Genomic DNA, 27,608 nt, shown 5'->3' on the forward strand with positions numbered 1-27,608 from the left:
TCCTAGATTTTCCCCACCCTGGCCATTAGAATGACCTTCCTCTCTGACCTTCTGTAGTTTCTCTTACTTCCGCCATTGGCTCTGCACTCAGCATAGCTCCACCAAGCAGCTCTGGACCCCTAGAGCACCAAGGTTCTCTACCACACAGGGACGATAAGGCAATTATTTGTGGCAACGCTCAGAAAACTGGGTTCCTCACCACCCTCCAGTTTCCCAAGGCCCAGGGCAGGCCTCCTGCCCCAGCCACAGCCCCTACTCCCCTTGCCCCATCTACTCCTTGTTGCCCACACAAGCTCTGGGCCTTCCTGGCTCCTTCCCTCTCCTGATTAACCAGACACACTCCCCCTTTTTCCTGAAACTTATCCACTGGACTTATTCCCAATGGCCCAGTTTCCTTCTGACCCAACAGCACCCAATGTTTCCACCCATTTAACTACCGGTAAGGGAAAAAATATGTTAGACACAGTAAACAGCATGACCTCATTTTGTTCAACATTAACAAAATGTTTTGAATTAGATATTTTTGTAAGTTTTTATTTTTTATTTTTATTTTTTTAAAGATTTTATTTATTTATTTGACAGAAAGAAAGATCACAAGTAGGCAGAGAGGCAGGCAGAGAGAGAGGGAGAAGCAGGCTTCCCGCAGAGCAGAGAGCCTAATGCAGGGCCTCGATCCCTCAACCCTGAGATCATGACCTGAGCCAAAGGCAGAGGCTTAACCCACTGAGCCACCCAGGTGCCCTTTTGTAAGTTTTTAAAAAGATTTTATTTATTTATTTAGAGCACGTGCATGAGTGGGGGGAGGGGCAGAGGGAGAGAGAGAATCTCAAGTAGATTCTGCACCAAGGGGCTCGATCTCACAGCCCTGAGATCGTGACTTGAGCCAAAATCAAGTGTCAGGTGCTGAACCCACTGAGCCACCCAGGTGCTCCTTGAATTAGATATGTGTGTGGGGAAAAGTCTGGCAGAAAATACAACAAACTATTAATAGTGATTTTTCTCATCTGCTTAATCCCTTTTTTTTTATTTAAATTCAATTAGCCAACACACAATACATCATTAGTTTCAGATGTAGTGTTCAACAGTTCATCAGATGCATAAATCACCCAGGGCTCATCTGTTTAATCTGTTTATCCTCAATGAAAGTATATTACTTGCATGATAAAAATGAATGAAGCATGTTGACTTCTCTTTTGCCCCCGTTAGTGGGTGTGGTAACTTGTTCCCGATCACTGTCACCACCCGCAGATTAAGAAAAAAATAAATAAAACCTCCAAGGCTTAGGAGACCAATTCCATTTGTGGACCTCTGATGAGGGAGTTTTCATTCCCCTGAGTGTGTAAAAACAAGCAAATAAACCCACTCAATTCTCACCTGCTAAGAAGATGCCACCAATACTTTTGTTTTGTGGCTTTTTCCTTCTGCATCCTTAGCTAAGAATCAAAGAGTGCTGGAAAATGTAAATTCTATGTGCAATATAATAATCGTTCACTGCGGGAAGCAAGACGTAACGGGACACAACATATCCCCCTGAAAACAATGGGATATGGACGAGAAAATGCAGGATTTAGAGTCAGTAGCTTCCCCCTCTGACGTCAGTCGAGTCCTTTCCCTTCCTTTGCCCCTAGATTTTTTGCCTTAGAGGTACTGAGTTCAGTTCATTGAACACCTACTGCTTGCCAGTCACTATTTGTTGGAAGAAGGACGAATGAGACCATATGAGTTTAAGGACACACTGGGAGGTGGCATTAGGGACCTGCTGGTGAGCTCTCTAAGTGCTTAGGAGAACCATTATCCTTCATTGAAGAAATCAGATGCCACCCCCAGCTCTTCTACATCCCACCAGGTCACACAAGGTGGGGTTGCCCCAGTGGGAAGCCACTCAACTGATAGGAAGCAGGTGCCTGAAATTCCAAGCACTGACCTTGCAACTTCTTCCCAGGCTTGCCATGGAGGCAACTGTTCCTTTCTTCTGACAATGGTGTCTTCTCACAGACAGCTGGGCTCTCATTCCTGGTGGTCCCTTGGGCCCATCTCTGGCAGATCCATGCTTAGCAGGAAGGCTGCCTCCATCTTTGAGGGGCCACTCAGCAATCTCGCCCACCAGCAAGGGAATCTCAGGAACCACACACGAGCTGTACTGAAGTCAGGCCACCCCAGACAGCCTCCGCGTTTGCTGAAAACCCACCCAGTCCTTTTCAAGGGAGGCAGTATATAAAGGGACGCTTATATTTACATAGGTGATCAGAAATCTGCCTTTTGCTGAGGACCTCGAATGAGAACATGCTAGCCTTAGCTGTAAAGGAAGTCATTAGAGTTCAAATTCGGACTAACGACTAGACCAGAGAACGGAGCACTTTGTTGAAATTCAAAGGAGAGCACTTGGATCTGTGGGAGGCTCCCCAGCCCCCTCGCTGTGCCCAGCTTGCCCTTCCTCATTAAACAAGGTAGGGGAATACTCACCCACACATCTTTTCCCATCCTCGGCCAGCATGAAGCCGCTGTAGCACTGGCAGACGAAGGAGCCCAGAACATTCACACAGAGCTGCTCACAGCCGTGGTCCTCCGCCGCACACAGATCCTGGACTGGGGCAGAATCGCGCCGTGAGAACACAGCTCTGAAGGACATGACCCTCAGGACACCACCAGCCAACAAGCACTTGTTAAAATCACTTTTAACATATTAAGCAACTGTAATCCTACCATCCAGAGGCAACCGCTGTTAACATTTTGATGCATTTCTACGTATAAATAAAAACAGAGCTTTCGAAGTGGAGATTATTCACCTCTAGGAAACGCATTGAGTAATTTCAAATTAACATCGGTTTTGTATTTTCCTCATGTTCGTGAAAGTGCTCTGAACCATTCTGGTGCCTCCTGTTAAGTCATCACAAGCAAGCATTTGCCCTCGTCTGCATCAAGTACCATTCCTGTTGTTCGAGAACAAAAATGCTTTGTCATCCCCGTCTCACCAGTGTACGTGAGATAGTCTGGCACGGTCTTTGACACTCTGCAGACGGGGAAGCCAGAGAGAGGGCACCGTGAAAAGACCGTCTACTCCATCCACACCAAACATGGCAGGTCCCAATTCTGCATCTGTCCCTTTGGAAAATATTTCCCCTCCCTCCATTTGTCTACCCGAACGATCTTTGGAAATCCTCCTTAAGCTCTATTTCTTCACGACACTGACAAAGGAAGAAAATGTGATGCCAAAGGAGGTTAGATCGAGGTAACAAAGATTACTAGGGAGAAATGGATATCTGGTTCTTAGCAGAACTCTTCAAGTCGTATATTTATTACACACTGAGCCCTGGCTATCCACGCAAATGCAAAGTGAGAAGGCACTGGCAGGAAGGCATTTACCGCGAACGAACTAAAAATATATCAGAGGATGAAAAGGTTAAAGGCATTTTCAATCCATCACTGACTAAGTCTCTCCTTTGCAAGAAACAGGCTGATGTGATGACATTATTTCTCAGCAAGAATGGCTTGGTGTTGTACCTGGCTCTTCCAGTGACTTCACCATTAAAGCTGGAGAAAACCAAAGAGCATTAAAGGGATCAAATATGTTAAAAAGAGTTTTCACTGGTTAAAAGCTATCACTAATGAAAGCTATGATAAAAACTCAATTAACTAGAAAGCTTGGTTGATCCCTGAATCCAATGGTTACGCTTAAATGTAATCTCCTATGTCATTGAGTTTTATTGTTTATTATGCTTTTAGATAAATATAAAATATTAAATTGATAAAAAGATAAAAGCTGATTTATTCTTCACTTCTATTAAATGCACTAAATCATTTTTAAAAATAAAATCTGCCTCATTATATTAAAAAATGTTTATGTCTAAGATTATACAAATAGGGGCTCTGGCTTTTAAGTGCTAAAAGATGTATTTCCATTCCCGAAGCAATGAAGTAGATGAAGAAAATTATAGATGCAAATTCTTCTATCTCTTACCAGTGTATTTATATCTTAGATTTCCAATTGGGAACTCCAGTTGAGATTTCCAGTGGATTTAGATAGAAGAAAAACACCAATAACCAAAAAAAAAAAAAAAAAAAAAAAAAAACCACTTTAGCTCACGTAAAAATGACAGTGAATAAAAATAATAAAAATCTTCAGTTACAAGCCTAAGCCAGAGATCTAATAAAAATCTGAATCACAGGATATTCTTCATTTATTCAATAAATGAAGTACCCCCTTTGTCCCAGGCACTGGGAATATAGGGAAGAACCAAAGAGACAAAGGGGTTCCTGCTATCACCCAGCTTGTATTCTAAGGGTTAATAATGAGAAGCTCTAGGAAGAGCATTTCTGATTGAAAGAACAGCAAATGCAAAAGTCCTGGGGCAGAAAAAACTAGCCCCATAGCCAAGGGTGGATTGAAAAAGGTTGTCAGGTAAGCGTTAGAGAATGCAGAAGGGACAGGCATTCTGGGCTGAGGTAATAGTGTGAGTAAATGTGCAGAAATGAGGAAAACGGGACAGGCCTGGTAGCTGAATTCCGTGCTGGGAATTCCAATGGAGGTGGCAGGAGGGAAGATGGGAAGAATAACTGACACGAGATGACAGAGGGTCAGAAGGCAGGCTGAGAAGTCAATTCCATTCAGCAGGAGACCCAGATGAAAGTGTGAGTGCTAGAGTGGAGCCCAGAGGGAGGAGGCTCCAAGCCCAGCCAACCCAAAGAGGTCTTCCTGGAAGAGGTGCCATTTGACGGAAGTCATGAGCCATGAGTGGGGGTCACCAGGGAGAGAAGGCTTGGAAGGATAACAGGAACTCAGAATTCGGTGTTTCCCCTATCTCCCATAGTTTTATTACCCTTCAGTGAAATGGATCAAAAGGAGGATCTGACAGTTTCTTTAGCTCTGGTGAAACTTAACAGACTTCTAGCTGTTAAATAAAAATCACTGCTTTGTTTGGGAACAGTGGTAGTTTTTTTGAATTCCATGCTGAAATAGCTCTGGTCTGCTGGAACAATGATAGAAAAATTAACCTCCTGATAGGAGGACCTTCAACTGTTCTCCGGAGCCAGAGCTATCCGCCTCCCCTATCAGCAGTCACCTCTCCCCTGGGCATGTACCACAATGTCAATTACACAGGCATCCATACGCCATCTATTCACTGTGTCTCCCTTGCTAGTCTCTAAGCTCCCTCACGGGGAGGAGAAAGTACCTGCTTGAAAGCATTGTGGCTGGAAAAGGTCACTCTAGCACAGTGGAACAAATTACACCCCCAAATCCCAAGGCCATCTCTGAAGATGGGGGGCCCGAGCTCCTCCACCTGGGTCTCCCTTCTCTGCTCTGGCTGCTGCTCTGCCTCCTTTGGTGTCCAGTGGGAACCCTGCCTAACGGCAGTTACAGAAAAGTGATGAGCAGAGGTGCTTTTTATTCTTACTTATAATGATCTGCTTTCAAATTTTCTAACATGGGCTCATAACAAGAGCTTTTATAATAATGAAAAAAAAAACCCAATATGTTACAAAAGAACCCCTTGGGAAGCAGCATTTTTGAAAGCAATGAACCAAGACCTTGAAGCAATCCTCTTTTTTTTTTTCCCCACAAGACTTCTCCCCACAGGGTAGGTAAGAGAAGCAATGCTCATTCCTTTCAGGACGGGGCTGGGACCCCCACGGAACAGTCTGTAAATAACCACAAGGTCTGGTTGACAGAAGCAGCAGCGCCCAACCTTAGCTACCCATTAGAACCATCTGCGGACTTTTTGAAAATCGTGATGCCCAGGGCGCCCCGCACCCCCTCCCGTCCTTACCTCAACCGGGCTTGGCCAGGGAGTGGGGGGAGGGGGTAATGCAAGGAGCGGTGGTTGTTTAAAAGCTCCCCAGAGAACTCCAGCACCCAGCCAGGATGACAGATGTCGAACTGGATAAAAGTCCTTGCAATCATCCGAGGGGAAAGTGCCCAGACCCAGGAGGCAGTCTCCCCCTTTATTAACTGAGACTGCCAGGCTCAGTTTCCTCTTTCAAATAAACCTCAGAATGACTGCTGTCTTCCATTCTCCCTCCAAGTGGCTGAGAGGACTGCAGACACTACGTGAGGGCGCATAGCGTGGTAGGACCAGGAGGCTTATCGCTTGCATTCCAGAAACCCGGCCCCACAAACAGTGCGTGTGCCAGCTGGCTTCCTGTGTGTTGTACTTTCAGACTGTTTTTATAACGTAGGGGATTTATGGCCCGTAGGATCTGCACTGTCCCAAGGGAAACCACTGAGGGATTAACTTAATTAAACAAAGACTAAGGAAAAAATACAGACTAGGTTCTGACAAAACAATGTTGTTTTTCTGGCAGTGCTCACTTCTATTTGAAACAAATACAGATATTTTTTGAGGATTCCTTATGCTTTTGAAAAACAGTGCTTCTTTTTCTCACAGCCCAGGAGGGTTTCCACCGAAGGGTAATAAAATGATGGGGGATGGGGGACGCACCGAATTCTGAGTTCTCATTATCCTTCCAAGCCTCCTCTACCTGGTGATCCCCATTCATGGCACATGACTTCTGTCAAATAGTACCTCTTCCAGGAAGACCTCTCCTGGGTGGCTGGGCTTAAAGGCTCCTTCCTCTGGACTCCACTCCAGCACTCACACATTTATCCAGTGGTACTAGAAAGACCTGATCGTGTCTGCCTGCCTCACTGGAACATGAGCTGATCTTACTCACTGATTTGCCAGAGCCTGACATTATGTTCTCACGCATGTCATTGGTGTTCTGTTTAGTGTTCATCTGCTGAAAGTACAGTGACAAAGGCCCATACTCCCTGTCTCCCAACAGGGATATTTCTAGAGTCCTAAAAATCCTCTCCTCCATCAGAAATGTGATCCTGGTTGGGGCGCCTGGGTGGCTCAGTGGGTTAAAGTCTTTGCCTTCAGCTCAGGTCATGATCCCAGGGTCCTGAGATCTAGCCCCGTATTGGACTCTCTGCTCAGCAGGGAGCCTGCTTCCCCCTCTCTCTCTGCCTGCCTCTCTGCCTACTTGTGATCTCTCTCTCTGTGTCAAATCAAATAAATAAATAAAATCTTTTGAAAGAAAGAAAGAAAGAAAGGAAGGAAGGAAGGAAGGAAGGAAGGAAGGAAGGAAGGAAGAAAGAGAGAAAAGAAATGGGATCCTGGCAGGATAAAGGTGATGGGAACAAAATTCTTCCAGAGTCTCCTGTACCTCTCCTTGTCCCCAGCCAGAAGTGTTCCCATACCAGAAGAGGGCTCAGAGTATGGTGACCTCTGGGAGCCAACCCCCAGCTGCAGACGCCAGTACTGTCATGACAGCTAACAGACTGGCTGTCTTGCTGTTTCTGCTACATCCCTGGTACCTAGCGCTGTGCCTGGCACGTTGTCAGTGCTCAATAAGGACTTAGCTATGTGAAAATGAACCCATGTCCGTGCTACACATGGTTGTCGGGTATATCTCCCTCATCAGTCTTATCTAGGCTGGAAACTTGGAGAGGGACAGTCTTGGATCAGTCCTGGTGTCCCTCAGTAGGCCTGGACGATAGCATGCATCTCACACAGCAGGTGTGCAGTGGACCTCTGTTGATTGGACTTGACCGTTCCCCCATCCTAGAGTTCTCAGACAGCTCTTACCTGACTGCTCCCCGTTAGAGGTCAAGTTCCCCCTCACCATCTGCCTTACCACAACCATAACAGAACCCTTCATTTACAACGATTATTGAATGTCTATTTTCCCTCCCATAGGAGGCCAGGTTTGATTTGCTCAGTACTCCAGCTCAAATATCCAGCACTACATGAGGCATCTTTTAATTTCTTTATTTTAAAAATATATTTGAATGACCAAATTCGTTCATTCATCCATTTGTCAAACAAAGTACTGGGAAAACAACAGTGAATAAAATAGATTTTAAAAATATAGGGGCGCCTGGGTGGCTCAGTGGGTTAAAGCCTCTGCCTTCGGCTCAGGTCATGATCCCAGGATCCTGGGATCGAGCCCCGCATCGGGCTCTCTGCTTAGGGGGAAGCCTGCCTCCTCCTCCTCTCTCTCTCTCTCTCTCTCTCTGCCTACTTGTGATCTCTGTCTGTCAAATGGATAAATAAAATCTTAAAAAAAAAAAAATATATATATATATATCAGGGAGAAGATATTTGCAAATGACATATCAGATAAAGGGCTAGTGTCCAAAATGCATAAAGAACTTATCAAACTCAACACCCAAAGAACAAATAATCCAATCAAGAAATGGGCAGAGGACATGAACAGACATTTCTGCAAAGAAGACATCCAGATGGCAGCAGACACATGAAAAAGTGCTCCACATCACTCAGCATCAGGGAAATACAAATCAAAACCACAATGAGATATCACCTCACACCAGTCAGAATGGCTAAAATTAACAAGTCAGGGAATGACAGATGCTGGTGAGGATGTGGAGAAAGGGGAACCCTCCTACACTGTTGGTGGGAATGCAAGCTGGTGCAACCACTCTGGAAAACAGCATGCAGGTTCCTCAAAAAGTTGAAAATAGAGCTACCCTATGACCCAGCAATCGCACTACTGGGTATTTACCCTAAAGATACAAATGTAGTGATCCGAAGGGGCACATGCACCCAAATGTTTACAGCAGCAATGTCCACAATAGCCAAACTATGGAAAGAACCTAGATGTCCATCAATAGATGAATGGATAAAGAAGACGTGCTATATATATACAATGGAATACTATGCAGCCATCAAAAGAAATGAAATCTTGCCATTTGCGATGACGTGGATGAACTGGAGGGTATTTTGCTTAGCAAAATAAATCAATCAGAGAAAGACAATTATCATATGATCTCCCTGATATGAGGACGTTGAGTGGCAACGTGGGAAGGTTGAGGGGTAGGAAAAGAATAAACAAAACAAGATGGGATCAGGAGGGAGAAAAACCATAAGAGACTCTTACTGTCACAAAACAAACTGAGGGGGGCTGGAGGGAGTGGGGTAGGGAGAGAGTGGTGGGGCTATGGACATTGGGGAGGGTATGTGCTATGGTGAGTGCTGTGAAGTGTGTAAACCTGGCAATTCACAGACCTGTACCCCTGGGGCTAATAATATATTATATGTTAAATAAATAAATAAATAAAGGGGCGCCTGGGTGGCTCAGTGGGTTAAAGCCTCTGCCTTCGGCTCAGGTCATGGTCTCAGGGTCCTGGGATCGAGCCCCACATCGGGCTCCCTGCTCTGCAGGGAGCCTGCTTCCTCCCCTCTCTCTCTCTGCCTGCCGCTCTGCCTACTTGTGATCTCTCTCTGTCAAATAAATAAATAAAAATCTTTAAAAATAAATAAATAAATAAATAAATAAATAAATAAAATTTTATATATATATATATATCAATTGATGTCTGTCCCATGAAGATTATACTCAAGTGGGGGCTGGCTCCTACCGACCTACATGACAGACTGTGCACGTATGTCTCTGCCTTACCCTGCATTCAGCAAGGACAGGCAGGTGCATGGAAATCACCAGCACTGGCTGTATTTACCCCACAGGAACCTGAGAACCTTCCCACTCAGGGCATCTCCCCCTGGAGATCTGATTTTTTTTTTTAAGATTTTATTTATTTATTTGACAGACAGAGATCACATGTAGGCAGAGAGGCAGGCAGAGAGAGAGAGAGAGAGAGAAAGGAGGAGGAAGCAGGCTCTCCACTGAGCAGAGAGCCCGATGCGGGGCTCGATCCCAGGACCCTGAGATCATGACCTGAGCCGAAGGCAGAGGCTTTAACCCACTGAGCCACCCAGGTGCCCCTGGAGATCTGATTCTTAAACATTTACCAGCATACCACTGACAGAGGCCAGACATAAAATAAACAGGTAAACCATACGTTATGTTAGATCTCTCTCTCTCTCTTTTTAAGATTTAATTAGTTTATTTATTTGACAGAGAGAGAGAGGGAACAAACAGCATGGGAGCAGCAGGCAGAGGGAGAGGGAGAAGCAGGCTCCCCGCTGAGCAGGGAGCTCAACAGCCTATATCCCAGGATCCCAGGATCATGACCTGAGCCGAAGGCAGATGCTTAATCTACTGAGTCACCCAGGCACCCCATGTTAGATCTTACAAGTGCTTCAGAAAAATATTATCTGGACAAGGGAGTTGGGAATGTGGAAGGAAGGGAACTTGTGTTTTATATGCTGTGGTCAGAAGGTGGTCTCCCTCAAAAGATTCTTTTATACAAAGACTTGAGGGAGGAAACATGGAAAGGGAAGGAGCCAGGGAACTGAACCTTGGAGAAAGGAGATAAAGGGCAGTTATGTGTCTTGCGATGCAGGGCGGGGGGGGGGGGGGGGGGGGGGGAGGGCGGGGTTAGACAGAGTGAAAAGAAGATCGTCTTCGGAGCCAGACCTGCCTCCGGCTAGCTGGCTTGTGTGACCTCACATGAGTGATTTTTAGAAGACCCGATTTTCCTAGAAGTTAAATAATTAAGTGGAGAAAACATTGCAGGGCTGAGATAACGAGACGAGTAAAGCCCCTGGCCGATATATAGATACTCAGCAAATGCTAGCCTCCTTCTTCCTTAGTCGGGTACAGAAAGGTCTTGGAGGCACAGGCCCAGTTCAGCATGCAGGAGAGGTGGGCTCCAGACAAGTTTCGCCCACCATTACAATATAGTGTCAATTTACGGATGCCTGTGAGAACGCCACGCATGGACGTAGCTTCAGATTTCTTTAAATAATATCGACGTATCCTTGACTAAGTTTTGCTTTGTGAACTCTCTGCTGAATTGATCTGATACAGCAAAACAGGCAATTTTGAATTTTATAACAAAAGATCTCACCACATGCAAGCAATGTCTTGCCAGAAGGCAATCATTAGCACAGAGCTGACAGTCAGCAGAATTTACTTGCTTTTAGTTCCTTGTGAATTGTAGGGAGGGATATTAACTGCAGCTGCTTAGTCTTCCCAGGTGAAATAAATCAATGAGGATTTGATAACTCAGAGCCCCAGAGCTGTGCTCAAATCCATCCCTAGTGTTTGCCCCGGGGCTCGAAGGCATCCTAGATTTAAGTGTCTGCCTTCATTTATGATCTCGAAACCCTGGCGCAGCGCCTCGACCAGAGAACTTGGAAAACCTCCATCTGGTTCCGCCGGACGAGGAGCACGGGGACAACGGCTGGGGGCTGCCGTGGGAGACATCATGCCAGGCGAAATCAAAGGGGTTTTTACTGGCTTTTCAGAGCTTTTGACAAGCCACACTGCGTGCTGTTCCCACCATCGACAGTTTAATCTGTCCTTTGGAGTTAAAGCAAAATGAACACCTTTAAAGACACACTCCACTTTTTTAAACAGCTCCTGCTGTTACTCCGCCGGAGATGTAGAAATCACAAGTTATCCATCCCAGCAAGAGTGAAGAGAAATGTATTATTAGGGCTGTTACTTCACTCAAGTGGGAGATAATGGGGTTTCCACCCACACCAGTGTGACAGCCCTCCCAGAATCAGGCCTCCACAAACCGGAGCCTGGGTTTTGGGGACCATCCCCCTTCTTTCATGGTGCCTGAAAGCACTAATCTTATTTTGACAGCTGCAGTTTGGACTTAAAGACTCTCGACAGTAAATGTGAGTCATCGGCCTTGTGCTTCTAACGCTGGAAGAAACAAAACAAACCCAATGTCACCGAGAAAAACAAACCTGTCCTTTGGGCAAACCCCAGCTGTGCCTCTCCCCAACTGTCGATTTCTTTGCCAGTCAGTTCTCCTAGTCACTCACAAGATTTTCGTTCTGAGAAAAGGGGAAAGAATCCCCCCCACCCCCCTGTAAAGACTTAACACATAAGTAAATCTGACCCAATGTGGTGCATGGAAATAAACAAGCATGCACGAGTAACGCCCTAGTCTTGTAGAGCGCTTTGCAATTTCCAAACGTGGGCCTTCATCTCTTTCTTAATAAAAACTCCCTACTGAGCAGAGTCTTTAAGATCCGGTTTAAAAGGCCTCGGTGGTTTCCAGAGTTGGGCTTAATCAGGATTGCCTGGAGAGATTGTTCACACACACATTCCTAGGTACCACGGCAGAGTCCCCGATTAGGGAACTCTAGGGTCCTCCCCCCGCGGGGTGCGGGGGGGTGCCTTTCCAGCCAGTTCCCCTGCTCAGCTGAGGCTGCTTGTCTGGGGGGCCACTTTGAGAACCACTTATCTGGGCGCTTGTGAATCCAGGAACGCAGAGAAGAAGCTGCACGAGCCTCAAACTCACTTTCCACTGGCCGGTGCTGATTCTTTTACAGCGTTCGTCTCCACTCGCACACGGATAGGACTTTTCTCCCATGAGGATGCCACCCAGCCCGGATTCCTTTCTTTTCTTTTCTTCTTTAAAAAAAATAAATAAATAAAAAATCCTGCAGCCTGGCCCAACCAGAGGGCGAGCAGGCTGCACGTTACCATATCCAGGTCCCCGGACCTGGACGCCCAGGGTGGAGAGGAGGCCCGGTGACCACGTCACCCAGCTCAGCAGTCTCTGCTTTGCTCAGGGCCGTCCTAGCAGCACCTGGGGCCATGCGGTTCCTCGACAAGTGGCAGGCTGGCGGGCTGTGGGGGCAGCCTGCTCGCCCTTCCACCCTCTCTCCTTGCTCTCACCATGGGCAGCCCCGAAGCTCCGACCCTGACCTTTTCTTTCCACGCTCCCTCTCTCCCTCCAAGATATGATCCATTTTCAGGGTCAATTACTACCACCAGGCATATCCAGCCTGGGATTATCCTTGAACTCTAATGCCTCATCTCCAGCTGCAGCCAACCACTTGGGTGGGCTGCTTCCCAGATTCTCTAGTTTTGCCTCAAAACCAGGTTTCCTTTCTGAAGCTAGCTGTCATTTTAAATTCTGCTACCATCCCCTGACCCCCATCCCCCAGCTTCTGTCATAAGCTCCTCCCTGGGGTGGGGCTTATTGCGATGGTCTCCTAATAGATTCTGTCACTGAACTGGACTGAGCTGATGGGAATTGTAAACTGATTGCCTCTTTCATCTTCCACTCCATAGGTGTGGAGCATAAAGGAAACCAAGATCTGAATGTTTCTTGGGTGGTCAACATAAAAGAGAAACACTCATTTTTCTCCTACTGCCCAGGAAGAGTGCCTAGAGGGAACCAGTAAGTGTTGGATGAATGAGTGAACGGGTGGATGGTAGTTCTCCACCCACTTTCTACCAGTTTAAATCCCATGTATACATTACTGCTAAAATCAATTTACTAAAATGTGGTTTTACCATTGACACCCCATGACCAGCTCCCTCTACCCACCGAAGACCGCTGCTGGGACTCAGCTTGAGAAACCAATTGCTCCATAATTTGTTCCAGCTTGCTTTCCTTCCCTCAGCCCCGACTAATGTCCCAAACAAACTGTTCCAGGCAGGCAGGCTGTCTGTCTAGTTAGCACCCTCAAAGACAGCAAGCCCTGCCTTTCTCTTCGACTTGTTGGAAAAAACCCTCCTCCACAACACCTTCCCTCATTGTTCCACGATCTTTCTCCAATCTCTTGTCTTGCAGCCTCTGTCTCAGCATCACTTACCTTCCAAAACCACCTTGTTCTGACTTTCTTTCTCTCTATGAGCCTTATTGAGCTGTAAACGGCACACGATAAGCTGCACATGTTCAAAGTACGCACTTTGATAAATTTGTCATGTCAACATGATCAGCACAATCAAGATAATGAACATATCCATCACCCCCAAGCCCTCAAAATTTCCTCATACCCCTCGGTAATCCCAGTGCCCGCTTCCCCGCCACTGCCCGCCTCATCCTCAGGCAACCACGCATCTGCTGTCACATAGATTAGTTGTCATTTTCTAAAATTTTCTATAAATGGAATCATACACCATGTACACTGTTTTGTTTGTCTTATTTCATCCAACATGGTTATTTTGAAATTCATCTAGCTTGCTGTTGTGTCAATAGTTCATTCTCAAAAAAAAAAAAAAAAAAAGTTCATTCTCTTCATTGTCTTGTGGTATTACATGGCATGCAAATATCACGATTTGTTATCCAGTTACCTATTGATGGACATTTGGGTTGTTTCCAGTTTGGGACTCTTACAAGTAAAGCTGCTGTGAACATTCATGTTCAAATCTTTGTTTGGACATAGGAGCACGTGGGCGACTCAGGGCTCAGTCGGTTAAGCATCAGACTCTTAGATTAGGCTCAGGTCATGATCCCAGGGCTGTAAGATCAAGCGCCACCTCGGCTCCATGCTCAGCATGGACTCTTCCTGAGAGTCTCTCTCCCTCTCTCTCACCCTCCTCCTCCTACTCGAACACTCTTTCTCTCTCTCTCAAATAAGTAAATAAATAAAATCTTTTGGGGCGCCTGGGTGGCTCAGTGGGTTAAGCCGCTGCCTTCGGCTCAGGTCATGATCCCAGGTCCTGGGTTCAAGCCCCACATCGGGCTTTCTGCTCAGCAGGGAGCCTGCTTCCTCCTCTCTCTCTGCCTGCCTCTCTGCCTACTTGTGATTTCTCTCTGTCAAATAAATAAATAAAATCTTTAAAAAAAAAAAAAAAGAAACGTTTAAAAATAAATAAATAAATAAATAAAATCTTTTTAAAAAAATCTTTGGACATAAACATTACTTTCTTTGGGGTAAATACCTAAAGTTTGAATGGCTAGGTCATACGGTAGGTATATATTTAACTTTGTAGAAAACTGCTAATCTGTTTTCCAAAGAGGGTGAACCATTTTTTACATTTTTGCAAGGAACAATGATAGTTCCTGTTGCCAACTTTGCCACCATGTATTATGGTCAATGTTTTAAATTTTATCTAATCCAGTAGAGGTATGGTAAGAATCTCACTGTGGTTTGTTTTATCTCTCTAGTAATTAATAACTGAACATCTCTTTACAGGCTTCTGTGCCATCCATTTGTCTTCTCTGGTTTATAACTGTTCAGATCTTTGGCCCATTTTCACTGGGTTGTTTATTTTCCCATTATTGAGTTCTAAGAATTCTTTATATATTCCAAGGTCCTTTGCTGAGTGTGTGTTTTGCAAATATTTTATCCTAGTCTATGGCTCACCTTTTCATTTTGGTAGTAGTGTATTTTGAAGTGAAAATGTTTTGATTTTTTTTTTTAAAGATTTTATTTATTTATTTTAGAGAGAGTGAGAACATGAGCAGAGGAGAGTCAAAAGGGGAGGGAGAGGGACAAGCAGACTATACACTAAGCATGCAGCCCATGTCGGGGGCTCTATCCCCCGACCCCCGAGATCAGGACTGGAACAGGAATCAAGATTCAGACACTCAGGGACGCCTGGGTGGCTCAGTTGGTTAAGCAGCTGCCTTCGGCTCAGGTCATGATCCCGGCGTCCTGGGATCGAGTCCCACATCGGGCTCCTTGCTTGGCAGGGAGCCTGCTTCTCCCTCTGCCTCTGTCTGCCACTCTGTCTGCCTGTGCTCACTCTCGCTTCTCTCTCTATGACAAATAAATAAATAAAATCTTTAAAAAAAAAAAAAAAAGATTCAGACACTCAACCAACTGAACCACCCTGGCGCCCCCAAATGTTTTAATTTTGATAAAGTTCTGTTAGTTGAGTTTTCTTTTTGGTGTTCTGTATCCTATTTTTAAAAATCCTTGCCAAATCCAGGGTCATCAAAAAATTTTTCCTACATTTTCACGTAGATGTTTAATTGATAGATTTAAAATTAGCTTTGAATTCATTTTTGTATATGGTGTGAAGTGAGGGTCAAGATCCATTTTGTGCACATGGCAATCCAATTGCTGTAGCACCGTTTGTTGATGACATTATTCCTTCCTCATGAATTGCTTTGGTGCTTTTCTCAAAAATCAGTTCACATATGTGCGTGGGTCTATTCCTAGACTCTATATGCTGGTTCATTGATGTCCACCAACACACACTGTTTTGATTGCTGTTATTTTATAATTAGTCTTGAAATCAGATCATCTAACCCCCCCATTTGTTTATTTTTTCTTGGAGTTTTCATTGATCTCATTATTTGCAGATTCCATATTTGCAAAGTCACCTACTTTCTAAAATTTACTTGTACCCCAAATCAGTATTTGCCATATCTTCATGGCCATCCGTGGATGTGCACAGAATGGTGAAAAATTTGAGTTACCGGATGCACACATTCCCAATTAAGGTCCAAAAAGGCAATGCTTCGCCTTCCTGTTTTCATTCTCATACTGCCAACAAACATCCTTTTTATGTTCTATTTGGTGCCATGTTTTGTTTTGCTTTTTCCTGCCTTTTATGCATTTTGTTAGGTGATTTCACTGTTTAAAATGGCTCTCAAGGGACACCTAGGTGGCTCAGTTGGTTAAGCCACTGCCTTCAGCTCAGGTCATGATCCCAGGGTTCTGGGATCAAGTCCCGCATCTGGCTCCTTGCTCAGCGGGGAGCCTGCTTCCCTCTCTCTCTCCGCCTGCCCCTCGGCCTGCTTGTGCTCTCTCTCTTTCTCTCTCTGACAAATAAATAAATAAAATCTTAAAAAAAAAAATGGCTCTCAAGAGCAGCGTGAAATGCTGTCCAGTGTTCCTAAATGCAAGAAGGCTGTGACGTGCCTCACGAAGAACAGGTGTATATTCGGGGATCTTCATTCTGGCCTGAGCAATAGTGCTGTCAGCTGGGAGTTCAATATTAACCAATCAACAGTATATACTCAATAAGGTGTCTTTACATAGAAACACACGTAAAACAAGGCTATGTACTCATTGACGATGTGGCCAGAAGCTCACAAGAATGTAATTCTGTATTTTTTCCAGGAGCATTGATCTAGTAATTGCTAGTTCTGTGTTCACAGAGGCTTCCAACCATCATGAATAATGAGAGTTGACTGTATTTGACTATTATGGTTTTGGGGTTTTTTTGCATTTTCACATATATATTTTAGAATCAGATTGTCAGTTTCTATCTAAAAACATCTGCTGGGATTTTGATAAGGATTGCTTTGAATCTATAGATCAATTTGGAAAGAATTGACATCTTAGCCATATTAAGGCTTTCATTCCCTGATATTTATTTAGGTCTTTTTGATTTATTGCAGAAGTCTGTTATACTTTTCAGTGTACAGATCATGTACGCTTTTGTCAACTTTATCCCTAAATTACATCTTTCCCATGCTATTATAAATGGTATTTCAATTTCTTTTTCTTTTCTTTTCTTCTTTTAAAAGTAGCCTCTTTGCCCAGCATGGAGTCCAATGCAGGGCACTGACTCACAACCCAGAGATCAAGATCTGAGCTGAGATCAAGAGTCAGATGCTTAACCAACTGAGCCACCCAGGCGCCTCTGGTATTTCAATTTCTGATTTTTGTTGCCAGTATGTAAAAATACAATCAAATAATTTCATATATTGACTTTGTATCCTACAACCTTGTTCATTTATTAATTTTAGTAGCTATTTTTTAAGATTCCACCCGCTCTCTACAGAAGCAATCACATAGTCTGTGAATAAAGACAATTTTATTTTTTTCTTTCTGACCTATATGACTTTTTAATTTCTTTTTATTTTTTTTATCAGTTAGAACCTCCAGTACAATGCTGAGAAATGGTAAGAATGAACATACTGTCTTAGGCCTTCTCTTAGGAGGAAAACATTTATCTTTCACTCTTGAGTATCATATTAACTATAGGTTTTTCCATAGATACCTTTTATTAGGTTGAGAAATTTCCTTTTATTGCTAGTTTGCTGAGAGTTTTTATCATGAATGAATGCTGGGTATTGTTCAATACCTTTTCTGCATCTACTGAAATGATTATATATTTTTTCACTTTTTAATCTGTTAATGTGGTGAATTATGTTAAAGCAAACTTGCATCCCTGCAATAAAACTCATTTGGTCTTGATTAGAGGATATAAATATGGATTCTATTTGCTGAGTTTTTAAGAACCGCTTCATCTAAGTTCATGAGGGATGTTGGTTATGATTTTCTTTTCTCTAACAATATGACTATTTTTTATGGACCATGCCCCTTGATTAAACTGTAAAATAAAAGCTACTAAATCATCTGTGTAGCTTGGAAAAAATAATGTCAGGAACATATCTGACGAATGAAAGCAATAAAATGCATTTGGTATGGTTCTTGAGAAAGAGAAAAAATGAGAAAGCTGGATAAGAAAGTTTACATTTTTTTGCCAAGTGAAATTTTCTAAATGTTGCGTTTTCAATATTTTTCCAGATAGGTTAAATATTCAAGAAGGGAGGGAAAATTCCTTATTTAAAAACGTAAATAAAGAAAAGAGAGAAGATAAAGTTCTTACTTATTAGTGGGAAAGGAATTCAAGGGAGGGGGATGGTAGGGGAAAACAGAAATGTGAAGAAAGGCATACTTCATGGGGTTTTTCCCTTTTTTTTTTTAAATGGGAAAAATGGGAGAGGGAAGGACATACATGTCTTTTAAAAAATTTTTTTAAAGATTTTATTTATTTATTTGACAGAGAGAGAGCACAAGCAGGGGGAGCTGCAGAGGGAGAGGGAGGAGCAGGTACCCAACTGAGCAGGGAGCCCTAGGATCATGACCTGAGTCACAAGCAGATGCTTAGCCGACTGAGCCACCCAGGTGCCCCAAGGACATAAACTTCTATTGAGCCCTATGGGCTAGGTACTATGCTAACGCTTCTACATATATTTCATTTAATGGTATTGGATAGGGAAGAGTTTTTGGAGGACAGAAGAATACACAATGTTGACTTCCAGTACATTCCAAATTGCTCATATGGGCAGACTTTGAGGGTAATATTTAATATGTTTGATCTAGTCTTTGAATGGAAGGGCACATTTTGAGACAATGACCAACTAGTATGCAGAAGAGGATTATTTGGACAGTGAAGAGACCCCAAATCCAGCTACTTAAAGAGCTGTTTATGCTTCTCCCAAAAAAGAGAAAATTAATAAGGGATGTGGGATAACACTCTTCAATAATCAAAGGGTTTTCTCTTTTTATTTGGAAAAGGAAATATACTTTCTGGTATAGAGCTTTAGCTAGCAAAATTGTATCAAAGGTGGGAATTATAGGGAGTAGGATTTCAGCTTAGTCCACTCTATCTGGAGGTGGGATGGAGGTGTTTTGCAACAACCTGGTGTCCCAGGTGGTGAATGGACAGGCAACATCATCCATCTGGGACACTAGGAGGGAATAGAATTCTTGGGTTATGTGGAGGAAGGGAGCTAAAAGTCTAACAGCTAAGGTCCATTTCCACTTGCAGAATCTCTGAGTTAGCTGTGTCGGTCTCCTCCCTCCACACAGACAGGTACGAATACAAAAGGGCGGGTATGGTGTGTGTGTGTGTGTGTGTTGTGTGTGTGTGTGTGTACGCACGCATGCATGCACATCTGAAAGCAATCACCTAAGAGGTCCTCTCAAATCATTCTGTAGGGTGACAGTGTCATAGCAGTTGGTAGTGGACTTGGGGGAATGATAATCATTTGAATATTAGTCTTGCTGAATTACTACTGAGCCTCCCTTGAGATCAGTGAGCCTTGGAACCTGCCTGTCCTCCTGGGGCTGGAGGAATTTCTCTGGCTGCAGGGTTCTCCTGTTGCCATCTGGGGGCCCTCAAGGATCATGGGACAGTATCCAATGGTGGTTAAGGGCTAAGAATATGGAGTCCTGCCTCACAAGATTTGGATTCTGCTTTGGTCATAGTACTAGCTGTATGACCTTGAGTAAATTGTCTAACCTTTTTGTGGGGAGGTACCTTATCTTCCTTATCTGTAAAACGAGAATGATAGAATCCACTGTGAGAGCTCATTGTCCGAATTAAATGAGATAGCACGGATAAAGCACTCGGAGGGCTCCTGACACATGGCGAACACGTAATAAGTGAATGGGCTCTAGTTCAGCCCGACCTGTGCAGCACATGCCGCAGAGCTGAGCACCGGCTGCAGTCACTTTGGTGCAATCGCCAAGGTCATGGCTGCAATTACATTAGTTATTCGATTTACTCCCATGCCGGAATGTGAGCTCCAAGAAACATAGACATTGCTGTTTTATTCACTATTTTATTTCCAGTCATGTGCATGCTGCCTGGCCCATCTTACATGCTCAAAAATGGAAAGAAGTGTGTCTCATTCCTCTCCAGGCCCACTAAGTCTCTCTCCATGTTGGCAGGGACACGTCCCTGCCAGCAGTTCCTGAACAGAAGTCAAGGAATGGCCCAGCCTTCGCTTGGCACAACTTTTTTTTTTTTTTAAGATTTTATTTACTTATTCAACAGACAGAGATCATAAGTAGGCAGAGAGGCAGGCAGAGAGAGAGGAGGAAGCAGGCTCCCTGCTAAGGAGAGAGCCCGATGTGGGTCTCGATCCCAGGACCCTGGGATCATGACCTGAGCCAAAGGCAGAGGCTTTAACCCTCTGAGCCACCCAGGTGCCCCTTGGCACAACTTTTAACTGTCCACCAGACTACAACCACAGGCTAACAAGGACTTATCGACGAGGTAGATATGAATTTGTCACCAGCTTCCCCATTTTATGGGTGAGGAAGTTGAGTCAAGGAGTTTCAATAACCAGCTCAGGAAGAGACGGGCTGACCTGCAATTGAAATTGAAATCTGGTTCATGTACCATTTCAGACCAAAGAGTTACCACCTTTGTCAGAGAGAGAGAGAGCGAGAGCGAGCACTGCTCTCTATGACTGTCCCAGCGCAGCTAAGTCCAGTCCTGCTAGTGCAGGTGGTTGAACTACTTCCGGGTGACCAGAGGGGCTGGGTCAGAGGGACACCAGAGTCCTGGTTCCAGCTCCTTCCCTTCCCCCCTACCTTGAAGCCCTTCCCTCTGGCTCCCTTGTTGCCTGACGCCAGTGAATCTGAGTGTGGCGGCCATTCATGTCAGAAGTTCATGGGAAATGCAGACTCCTGGCCCACACCCCCATCAGACCCACTGACTCTGCCTCTCTGGAGGTGACACCTGGGGCTAGGTTTCCTGAGTGGTTCTTAGTTATTGGAGCTGGAGCCCCTCTGCCCTGGACCACCTTGTTCTTCCATCTAGTCAGTCTGTCTGAAGCCCTGGGCAGTTTCTGCACCCGCAGCCCTGAACTGGAGGGAGCCCAGGCCAGACCGACACCGGGGAGGGCCCAGGGGGCCTGAGGGCTTGAGGTAGGACCAGGCAGGGCCTGACAGAACCTGGTGCAGGAAAGATTTTGCTCATGACACTGAGGGGAGAACATTTTCTTTTTTATTTGCTAGTCTCAAAATTCCTCTGACTGGACCAAGCCAACCCCTGGAAAGCGGCCATCAGCAGATGCCCCGACCGCAGCAGGCGACTGGGGCAGAAAACAAGGGGAGGAATTTCTTGTGCTGCTAAGAAGGGAGGGCAAGAAGGGAGTTAGCAGGGGGCGTAAAGGCTGAGCATTCTTCAGAGAAACCCCTTGGGGGCAGGGGAGCTCTTGAAGAGGCTGGGAGAGGGGATAGGCAGAGCACGCAAAGAAGGTACAAGGATGTCCAAGAGACGTTTAGGTTGTTTGCCGAGCAGTGGGTGAGATGACCTTGCCAGAGCTGCTCCAGCTCTCCAGAGAATTCTATTAAGCCCATGAGTATTTGGTGTGGGTGATTTTTGTTGTGGAAACTGAAGAAGGGTCAGAGGTCCAAGCAGAAGATGGGAATGATTCAGGCTGCACTCAAAAAATCTGGGATTTTGCGGTCGGACAGGAGCCAAAGAACACAGAGCGCCTGAGATTCAGAGTCCGAGGTCTTGATGCTTCCATGGGCCACAGAACTGGAGGAGTCGAGCAGATGTTACCTCATCTTGGGGAACAGGAAGGCCCCTATCCAACTACTCTCAGCCCCGAAAATGAAGTGAGGAGAAAACAGGAAAATGTGGTTTGGCTCTATAAATGTGACACTAATTACAGCCGTTTGTGCAAATGCTTCCCATTAATGCTTAATTGCTTACTATGTGGTATAATAATTATGCATTGCATGAACTGTGTGTCAGATTAGCTGAGTTTTATTTCCTCTGCAGGGGCCGGTCTTCCTCTCAAGTCTTGAATCTTGAATCCTGAGGAAGCCTGGTTTGGTGGCCCGGTTATCTATGGGCAACCACGCGTGGCTTTACTTACAACTTAAAAATATACAGACATAAGCCCACACTCAGCATCTAAGCAATTCTCTCTAAGAGGCGGATTGCCGCTTGCTGGCTCCAATGTCAGTACGCGGTCAGTCCGTTTTTGGCCAAAAAAAGAGAATGTGATTTCTATTTGCGTCTTATCTATTTGACCTTTTTTTATTTAAAAGACCTATAAAGTGTCCTTTACCAAATCTACTAGATCCCTGCACACCTCTAAAACAGAACTTGAATCATCATTCCCAGCCAGTGTTAATAACTCATCCAGAGTCAATGCTTCAGAGAAGAGATACAGTTAACTGTACCTCGAGGTACAGTTAATAGAGACAGTGGATAAAAAGTCTCCCCGTTGGGTCCCCTTAAAGAACAGCTTGGAAGTAACAGAGACCAGTTCATGAGTTCAAAAAGGTTATTTCTAAGAAGGTGTCTTCAACGATTTTCCAAACTCTCTCTGCTTGCCTACTATGTGCCAGGCTCTGGTCCTGGCACTGTGATGGTGGGGATCGGTGGGGAGGGGGGAGGTCAACCTAAAAAACATGAGTTATAAAGCCTCTTTTCCTTCCTTAGGGAGATGATGACTTGGTTGGGTGAGGGGCCACAGATGAACTCAAGAGGCCCTTGAGAGAGTGGGGGAGGACAGTACAATAACATTAGCAAAGCAATCTTACTTCTGCAAGTCTTCTGATCTGAGTTGAGGATGTACCCTTGTTTGCACCTGCAGACGTACGAGCCGGGGGTATTGATGCAGAAGTGGGCGCAGTGATGCTCCAGGATGCTGCACATGTGGACCGCTGAAAAGGAAGACACACAGAGTTAAGGTGATGATGACGCCTTCCCTGCCTTCACCCACCCACGTGTATCCAGAACCTGCTGTGAAGGAGAAAGCAGGACCCAAAGGAAAGCAAAGTGCTGTCCCTACCCTCAAGGGGATGTACAGCCTCTGGCTGGACAAGACAGTCTTAGATTTGCCGTTAGCAGTACACAGATAAAGGCCCCCAGAGGGTTCAAGGGAAATGATGCCAGGTTGACATAAAAACAGGTCAAAAATGATCAACAAAAGAACAGACATTTCACGGTTCAATGAATAATGCTTAACTGGGGAATCAGAAAGTTTACTGATACCGGAGGGGGCTTTGGCTAATGCATAGATTTTCAGCAGCAGCAATGGGGTTGAAGGAGAAGCTATTGTTAAATGAGGACGTGGCAAAGAGTCAACAGTTTTTCAGGACCATAAATCCCAAGAGAAATCTTTTAATATGCAAAAGTGTCATACAGAATATTGTGGAGTAGAGAATGCATTCCTAAGTTCCATGTTTCCATAATCTTTTAATCTGATCTTAATTTAAAAATATCTGCATTTAGTTTCTGAAGTCCTTTGGCTTTCAGATACATCAATTCTTGCATAAGTCTATCAGGAGCTCATAAAAATGCTCACTGTTTTTTACATCTTAGTTTATTACTTTATTCAATATAATTCAACTTGAACGTATTTAAAATTAACAAGCATCATTATCGACAGAGTACAAGTTACGCAAGTGTTCTCATAAACAAAAAAGATGCCCGCGTGTAGAAATATATTTTTATGAAGCTGAAATAAAAGAGGCTTTCAAAAGCTAAGAACAATCCCACTAATCCAGTGCTTAGGAAAACGGAGCTACTGATGAAATTGATGGTGTACGTTACATAGATGTCTCGTTACCAGTAGGTAGGAAATAAAGGGAGTAAAACTTCAAATTCTGAACAATACCATTTAGGATGATTGGTTGTGAGCTTGCAAATGCAGTGTCTCCATGACTTTAGAGAACATGATTCTGAGAATAATGGGAATTGACTGTCTATCTCAGATTTGATCAGATACATGAGATCTAGCTTATTCCCTTCCATCACTTGATCTATCGGTCCTATGATTGATTCTTCCTCGTTGTATTCCACCATCTCCCCATCAGCCATCATTTGAGCAGTGCCCAAATTTTCACACTCACTCACGATGCTGTGACGAACGTTCTCAAACGCATCTCCTTGAGCCCAGGTGCAGCTGTTTTGCTGGGACCGGGTCCCCGTTTGAATAGATGTGGCCTACTTGCCTTGCAAGGTGGCCCATGCCAGCTGTGCATGAGGGTAACGATGCCCACACCCCCCAAAACTTCAGCACTCAGAATTGTCAAGATGTTCAGTTTCTGACAGTCCTACAAGTGGAAAATCATCATTCTGTTTTTAATCGGCACTTGCTCTGCACACCAGAAGGCTCTCTTCCTACCAATGGACTGCTGGAGCCCAATGACCCACAGGCCTGGGGGCTTTCCGGAGGAACGCTCAGTGTGTCCCTCTCCTCTGTAGTGAAGGCAGTCTCAAGTCCGGGCAAACAGCCACATAGCAGTTATCCACCAGTTGAAGCCCCGGTGACGAGCCTGGTGCCCGTCTTCTCACCAGGACCCTGGCAGATAAGTAAGGGGACAGGAGATGTGACGCAGAGCAAACATCCATTGGCAGCAAGCAGCACAGGGGTGAAGAGGGAGGGCCCCAGAAGCAGATGGCCTGAATGCTCCACCTCACCACTTACTATGACTTCGTATGAATTACTTAATTTCCCTAAACTCCACTTTCTTCACCTGTCAAATGGGGAAATTACAAGAACAACTGCAGAGGGTTTGGGAGTGACAGCTTGTTCCCAAGGCTTGTGCTGGCCGTGTGCCATAAAAGAATGGGAAGCAGGAGACTGGAACTTGGTATAATAGAAAGGGCACAGGATGAAAAGCCATATTTGTGCCCTGGTTCCCCTCTGCCTGAATGAGGGAGGGGAGTTCAGGTAAGTTGGGTAGCTCTTTAGACCTGTTTTTTACCCTGTGGAATAAAGGCATGAATGGTGTCTAGGGACCCTCAGTACAGACATTTAGTTTTTTGTCTGTGTAGCAACCCCCCACCTTTTTCTAGAAGCTGCCCTCCCTTCTCACCTCAAATGCATGGGGACTGTTGAAGCTGTCCCCATGCATTTGAGGTGAGAAGGGAGGGCATCCAGGAGGGGGTTGCCTTATACTGCACAGGGTTTGACAGAACAGAGAGGAAGGGGAGGCAGAGGGAGAAGATGGAGAGAAAGTGGCGCCGTCATTCATTACTCTTCTGATTTCCATGAGGTAATAGAATATAATCTCCCCCACCCCCAAAGCTGGTTCAAGTTGAATTTCTGTTCCTTTCAAGCAAAATAATCCCAACCATTTTTACTAAGATAAAATAAAAAATTTCCATCTGTAAAATTTTATGGATGAGTGATTGGTGTTTCCAAAGAACATCAGCTGTCCCATGGGACTGGCCTCTGGGGTGGGATTGAAGGGGAGGCGATCATCTTGCCTCCTCCACTGGCCTCCAGAAGGTCTAATGGGTTGCAACTGGGTCAAGGCACTGTGTTCTGGGGAAGAAATCACTAATCAGCAGACTGGGTCATTGGCAGGATTGGATTTTTTTTACACTAGGAAATAGGAATCTTATTAACAAATGCATAAATGACCAAAGGAGTGCTAGGGCTGACTAGGGGTCTAGAAAAGAACACTTACTGGGTACATAGAGTCAACTGTTATGGAAGTCAATCTTATCTCCCATCTAACACCAGAGCGCCAAAGTGCTGTACTAAGCGTAGACTTTTCCCAGGCTGGTTCATGAAAGGTGTGTCTTAGGAGCACTACTAGAGCCTTAATCTGTGCCTGACCTGGGTGGGGTGGAGCTATTAGGGGAGGAAAGGCCTGCTGATAGAGCAGGGACTGATAGAGTAGGGGGCAAGAGGTTAATTAAAATCAGCCCTACCCGGGTTACAGTGAGTCACCAAGAAGCTCAGGATAGACCTGTGTTTTTCAGTCCCCAGATTCAGTGCCCCCTCTCACTGGGTGGCACAAATGGCAGGCCCCAGGATGTGTAGGTTTTGGTCATCTTGTAGACAGGGCCTCAATTCACAGGATGCCTCGTTTCCAAGTCTCTCTGGTGCTCTCAGGGGTGGCCTGAGAATGCAACCTCAGCATTCTCCCCCTTGCTGTGGCTGGTGTAGGAATTTACTGCTCAGGGATATAAAGCCACCACTGTGCCCAAGTTCATGTCCACACAGCCAGTGAGAGCCAGAACAAGGTCTCCCAATCAAGGACAGTCTGGCTCCAGAGCCTGAACTCTTCCTAGTTTTACAATACAGTTTCCTGCTTCCATCACACAGGAACTCTGCCTATCTCCTCCGACCCACAGATCCAGCACGTTTTTCAGCTCTGCTGGAAGTGCAAAGCCCCAGCCCTTCTTCCTTCCGAAATCCTCTCCCTACCTGCACTGTGGCCTCCATTGCCCTGCCTACCCCTTCGTCCGCCTTTTTCACACTGTGGGTCACATCTCCTTAGCAGGCTATAACATTAAGAGAGAATCTGGACTGATTCTTTGCTGCTGTTGTTATTGTTTTAATGACACAGAAAATCCATCGGAAATATCATTCCTTTCCTGGCTTCTTGCCATGGTGCAACCCCATGCAACCCCACCTCCCCAAGTGGCCAAGAAACTCCTACTCATCTGTCGAGTGTGGGTAGCACACAGTGGTTAAGAGGTGGGCTCTGAACCAGAATGCCTGGGCTTACACCTCCACTCTACCACAGTGCTGTGTGACCCTAGACAAGTCATTGAACCTCTCTGGGTCTCAATTTCCTCTTCTGTAAAATAAGAGCTGTAAGAGCACTTACTTCACAGATTTGTTGTGTGAATAAAATAAGCTAATGTATGCTAATAGCTCAAATCAGAGCATTAGTATTATAATATTAATAGCAATAAATGGTAATGATTATTATTATCATCTTTCTACAGCCCTCCTGGAGCCCCTAGAGAGACCCAGGTGTTCTCTGATCAGAGGTCCCTCAGTCCAGGTGACTTTCCGAAGAGCACATTTTGGAGAGCTGACATCCCGTTTCTCTGCGGTGAGAGAGAGCATCTTCGCACGAGCCTGGAACCCTCGGGCCTGGCATGTGGAGGGTAAGAGCTTGGGCCAGAGAGCGTGCAACCTGAATCTCCAACCCTGCTCTTTGAAGTTGCTTATCCTTCCTAAGCCTCAGTTTCTGCTTCTGTAAAATGGGAGTATTAACAGCACCTGCCCCATAAGCCTGTTATAAGCATTAAATGAAAGGACAAGTGGAAAGTACCTAGCCCAGGACAAAATTAGCTGTTATTCTCAGAGAGTAGCTCAACGAATGTTTAAGGAAGAAATGAGACTTCCAAACCCTCACAGACCTCCAAAACTTGGAAGACGCTCATTCCTGCTGTCTGATAATCGGAGTGCAGATCAAAACCGAGCCCATCTGCCTAGCCTGCTGGTCCTCCAAGTATCTGACTACAATCACACACAACACGGTACACACCCAATGGGGCTCTACAGTTGATAACCCGCATTCACACATCTAGTCTGGAGGCAAAATCCCCATTTTACAGATTTGCAAAGCACCCTACGGCCGGCAGGGGGGCGACACTGAGATTCGAGTCTGCTCCTCCGCCTCCCATCCTACAAAGGCTCCCGGTCAAATTCTGAGGCGAATGCCAACCTCAAAGCTGGTTTACCTAGGGTGGCTTGAACTTGGGCGGGGGCGAGGGGGTGGTATCAGAAAATG

At 45.1% G+C, this 27,608-nt stretch overlaps 1 protein-coding gene across 2 annotated transcripts in view; it reads right to left on the reverse strand.

Annotated features, from left to right (window-relative positions):
- Positions 1 to 27,608, reverse strand: part of MATN2 (matrilin 2) — a 130,767-nt gene that overhangs the window by 58,553 nt on the left and 44,606 nt on the right. For both annotated transcript variants that reach the window (XM_047725846.1, XM_047725845.1), the window contains exons 4-5: positions 22,662 to 22,784; positions 2,464 to 2,586 (exon numbers count right to left, since the gene is read on the reverse strand). In XM_047725846.1, the coding sequence (XP_047581802.1) occupies positions 2,464 to 2,586; positions 22,662 to 22,784 (246 nt within the window). The remainder of the gene's footprint in view (positions 1 to 2,463; positions 2,587 to 22,661; positions 22,785 to 27,608) is intronic.

Source organism: Lutra lutra, chromosome 4 (genome assembly GCF_902655055.1).
Source record: "Lutra lutra chromosome 4, mLutLut1.2, whole genome shotgun sequence".
In the NCBI taxonomy this organism is placed as follows: Eukaryota; Metazoa; Chordata; class Mammalia; order Carnivora; family Mustelidae; genus Lutra; species Lutra lutra.